General features: G+C 44.9%; 1 protein-coding gene across 1 annotated transcript in view; it reads right to left on the reverse strand.

Annotated features, from left to right (window-relative positions):
• The window catches only part of jade2 (jade family PHD finger 2), a 557,810-nt gene that overhangs the window by 191,098 nt on the left and 361,712 nt on the right, over nucleotides 1-5,000 (reverse strand). Inside the window, exon 8 of the mRNA XM_083635683.1 lies at nucleotides 3,762-3,878. Within this exon, the coding sequence (XP_083491809.1) occupies nucleotides 3,762-3,878 (117 nt within the window). The remainder of the gene's footprint in view (nucleotides 1-3,761; nucleotides 3,879-5,000) is intronic.

Here is a 5,000-nt window from a genome sequence, read left to right on the forward strand (position 1 = left end):
CGGGTTCAAATACATCCACCGGCGCCCAGCAGGAGGCTAAGAGTGTGTGTGTGTGTGTGTGTGTGTGTGTGTGTGTGTGTGTGTGTGTGTGTGTGTGTGTAGGCGTGCATTCAATTCAGACTTTGATTTTGCAGTTGCTTTGCTCTGCGGGTATTAGGGCTGGGCAACAGATATCGTGGTATGAGACTAGATATCATCTTAGATTTTGTAATATCATTGTGATATAGTAGCACAAGTGTTGTCTTTTCCTGGTTTTAAAGGCTACATTACGGTGGTGATGTGATTTTCTGTACTTACCAGACTGACAGACAGACCAATAGTCAGGGAAGGAAACCCAGTCTTTGAATTTTATATTGACTAGAAATTCCGTGAGCATTGCATCCTCATTGCTAGGGTGGAGCCTCTTTAGACGATGTGCCATGAGCACAGTTTTTGGGATGTGTGAACAAACTCATGCCAACTCGTGCACTTAGCGGCTCAACTGGACTTTCTCTGACTCTGACCATTTTGGCTCCAGAGTGCCACTGGGCATTATAGCTGGTCCATGTTGTCATAGGTTCACGCTTGATTGGCTAGGCTGTGAGTAAGAGTTGTCAAATTTATAACCTCAGCAGGGAAGGATTTATGACATCACAATTCACCACTTTTTCTCTTCCATGTCGGACGCAATTGGATTTGTTCTTCCGGTTCAGCGTTAAAAACTATGGATTAAGTTTGGCAACTGCTGTGTTGCACTGCGGCCAACTTCAGTTACATGCTCATAGCGTTACTGCTGCGAGGAGCCGATGGCTGTACCCGGTCGGCATTTAACGTTAGTTACAAAAGCACGTCAACAGTGTTTTCTCACTGCCAGTACAGTAGGGGTTGACGGATGGCCTACTAGCTAGTCTGACCTTACCCCGCTAGCCGGGCGCTTCTCGCTCATACTGATCATTAACGCCCGGGGACCGACTTAACATTTCCCATTAGACCAGCTTTCCGCTCTCTAGCTCTTTCGGCTACATCTTAACACGTCCACTGCCAATGACGTATTAATACGTCAAAAATAATCCAACGGTTGACTGCCAATGACGTATTAACACATTGATTGCCAGCCCTTTTTTCAATGCTGTAGGTAGGTTCTGCCAGTTTTTTTTTTGAGGATTCTGGCTCATTTTACAAGAGCCGAGGATTCTTTTCTGTTAAGACTTCGTGAACACCAATCATCTAAAAAGAACTAATAGAATGTGTGCTTTCTCTGTCTAAAAGAGTTAGTTTGTAGAGTTAGTAGTTATGTAGATATTAGCCGTTGAGTACAGCATGGTTTCAGAGATTTTCAGAGAGTTTTGAGATAAATGGATTTTTAGAACCACCTCACGTGCCTGTGATTATGGGTGCCCTTGGGCAAGTCTGTATACTGTATTGTGTGTGTGTGTGTGTGTGTGTGTGTGTGTGTGTGTGTGTGTGTGTCTCCAAACTCCTCCCTCCGTCTGTGCTGCTGCTGCTGGCTCCTGCTGGCTCCGCGGCCGCTCTCGGGCAGTCTGGATTACTGTAAAACGGGCTCGTTCATTTCTTGAGGTGTCGGCTGAGAGCTTTGAAGAAGCTTTTGCGATTCTGGTCTTATTTATGCTCAAAGGTACTCGAGTGTGTGTGTGTGCGCGCGCGCGCGCGCGCGTGTGTGTGTGTGTGTGTGTGTGTGAAATCGAAAGCGTTTTCGTCCAGCTATTTCCTTGAAAATTAGAATGGCTTTCTCCCGCGGACCCGCGGCTGTTTTTTGCTCGGCTTTCTCTCTGTCTGGAGAGCACTGTCGCCACCTAGCTGGTCGGTAAAATAGATTATACACATTCTCTTCCTCCAATATTGGTATAGGAGACGTAAAAGGGGTTGATCGATGTCCCACCGTCAAAAAAAAAAAATGTTTATGTAAGCCGAGATATCTCGTCCTTGGCACTCAACGGTTGGATCCTGTAAGCCGAGATATCTCGTCATTGGCACTCAACGTGTTAATACGTCAAAAAAATGATTTTTTTTTTTTTGACCGTGGGATGTGCATCTAACCCTTTTACATCTCTTATATAATTATTGGAGCCACCGAACGTTTACAACCCATTCCACCGAGCCACTAAGTGGCGACAGTGCTCTCCTGACTAGAGGAAGGCAAGCAAAAAGCAGCCATTCTCATCAAAATGGATGGGGGAAAACGCTTTCGTTTTCGCGCTGATTGCTGGCGATGCGGGATTGCAAATTTGCATAATAGATTACAGGTGGAACACACTTTGAAACACGCAGCATAAATATGACCAGAATCGCAAAAGCTTCTCTCAACCAAAACTCCAAGAAGCGAGCGAGTCCATCCAGACTTCCTCAAACAGCGGCCGCGCAGACAGGCAGCAGCAGCAGCAAAGCAGTGAGACTGGTGACAAGCTTGTGACGGCCGCTGCAGCCAAGAAGAACGCCCACGGAGGGAGGAGTTGGAAGCAGAGGGGGGTTTCCTGCTGTTATGGAGGAAATTACTGTTCAAAACTATTGTTTAGATGTCTGAAGTCTTAATGATGCCAAAAATGAATGGTTAAAGTGACTGTTCTATCGAATTTCACAAAAAGCCGTTTATCTCTGAATAATTTTTCTGACGCTGAAACCATGCTGTATTCAACTGCTAATGCTTACATAACTACTAACTCTACAAACTAACTCTTTTAGACAGAGAAAGCACACATTCTATTAGTTCTTTTGAGATATTGTGTGTTCACAAAATCTTAGCAGAAAAGAATCCTCGGGTCTTGAAAGATGAGCCAGAATCCTCAAAAAACCCCTCTGGCAGAAGCTAACTACAGTAACAAAAAAACGTCTGGCAGTGAATGTGTTAAAAGATTACTTACCTGAGCCAGAAACTTGGAAGACCCTATTGGACGCAGAACATCCTCTTCTTCTAAATAGCAGAATGGGCGGCTTCCAACTTGTTGCATAAAATCCACTTTTATGTCTTTGATATTAAAAAAATCCTTAATCTGGAGTGACCGGAAGTGTGGGGGGCAGTAGTGAGTAAACAGTGCGTCTGGGATGTCACAATATCTATGACATCATTAGTGGCTATGACATCAGTGATTTATGACATCACAATTCACTCTATGACATCACTGATAAAATGTCACAATGTCTGACAGAGGGTATGATATAATCAGTAATTTATGACATCATTGATGACATAATTCAGACTATGACATCACTGATGATGTCAAAATGTCTATTACATCATTAGTGGATATGGCATCTTTATGACATCACTGATGGCATCACAATTCTAAGTCTATGGTATCAATGATGTCCCGTTTAAGTGTTGACACACCGGGATGTTTTGTCCGCTGCTATCCGGTCTGTTGTGTCACTCTACTCGACGATTGTGGGACATGACATCATCAGTGGGTACAGCATCATCAGTCACCACGACACTCAATGTTCTGAGCATGCTCAGTTGACATCATCAGTGGGTATGACATTCGACCACTCAACGATGATGTCATCGCTCTGGCCACCGACGGCAATACATAGTACAAACGTATTTGAAGATTGGGTTAAGGCTTTGGTCATGGTTGAATAAGAGACATTTTTGCTAAAAGTGAAAACATTGACAGTAGGGTTTGGGTAAGTAGTAGTTGCATGAGCAAAGGAAGTGGTGGCTGGAGTTGAAGGGAAGTGTACATGTCCATACAGCATTACAGCGGGCATGTCATTTACATTTCAACACATCACGCTCATTTGAGGGGATGAGAGAATCAACGTACCTGTATGCAGGTCCCTGTGTGTTCCCGACACAGGCTACAAGACAGCGCCCAGCGGCTGGCAGGTATGTGGGACACCTTGGTAATGGGCTCCATCTTCTCTGGACAGCCTATACTCACCTACAAGAAAACAGTCAGCAAATTAGCTTTTGTCTGATTAATGTACTCTTTTCAATTCTCAACATAGTGCTTTAGAATTTGAAAAAAGTGGCAACTACTATTTTTTAGCACAAAACTCACCGTTATTGTACATTTTATAGGATAGTAGCACGTATGTGAGGGATTCTTTTTCTCTTTATAGTGAGCTACATCTTTCTGATGTGAATTCATGGTATTAATCATCATAGTATCAAAATGATTTTAAATTATGAGAGGTTCCTTAAAGGGCAAAATCATAGCCTGATATTGTAACACAATGTTGAAATACAACATGAGTTTGCTAGGTGAACATATTGAGTAGGCCTAAAGACACACATTTTGTATTTCCAATGTCAAAAGCCTTTTCTTTTTTACATAATGATTAATTGATCATTAACGTGACTGATGGTCGATTAAGGAAAATTATAGAAATGTGCATCCCTAGTTCAGTTGTGATGCTTTTGATGATCACTGACAGGAGGTCTTAGTTCATCTGATCAGCCAGTCGGCCTCTCATCTTTGGACGCAAGGCGAAGGAGTGCTGTGGGCCAAGACTGCGGGGAGCCACAGTATGAACTTCCACCGACCTGTAGCCAGCAAAAGGGACCTCTGACGAACCAGGTCTCCCCTGGCCACCCGGGGGCGTGCAAAAGCACGGGGCTAGGTGTGAGCCAGCAACCGCAGCCAAAGCCCCCGTTCACACCATACGCCGAAGCAACGCTCAACCTAAGCTCAAACTACGCTGAACCCACAAGTTTCATTTAGGCGTCCTTGCTAACAGGCGAGGCCGTTCACACCACCCACACGCGTGTCACGCTGAAGCCACGCTCACGCCTTGCTCAAGCGGTCGTCCTATTTCCAAGAGTGATGTGTGAAGCTTGAAGCTGCCAGGCATGAAGTCAATGGGAGTTGTGGGTGGGTTCAAGGTGCGCCGAGGAGGCGCTGAGGAGGAAAAGAGAAGGCTTCTTGTGTGAACGGTTAAGCGTCAGTTCAGCTTGTGCCCACCTCAAGCTTCAGCTCTGCTACGTTCGGCATCCTATGTGAACAAGGGCTTAGTTCACCCGATCAGGCAGTCGGCCTCTCATCTTTGGACCCGAGGCGACA

The sequence above is a fragment of the Poromitra crassiceps genome (genome assembly GCF_964638095.1).
Source record: "Poromitra crassiceps genome assembly, chromosome: 1".
NCBI classification, from domain to species: Eukaryota; Metazoa; Chordata; class Actinopteri; order Beryciformes; family Melamphaidae; genus Poromitra; species Poromitra crassiceps.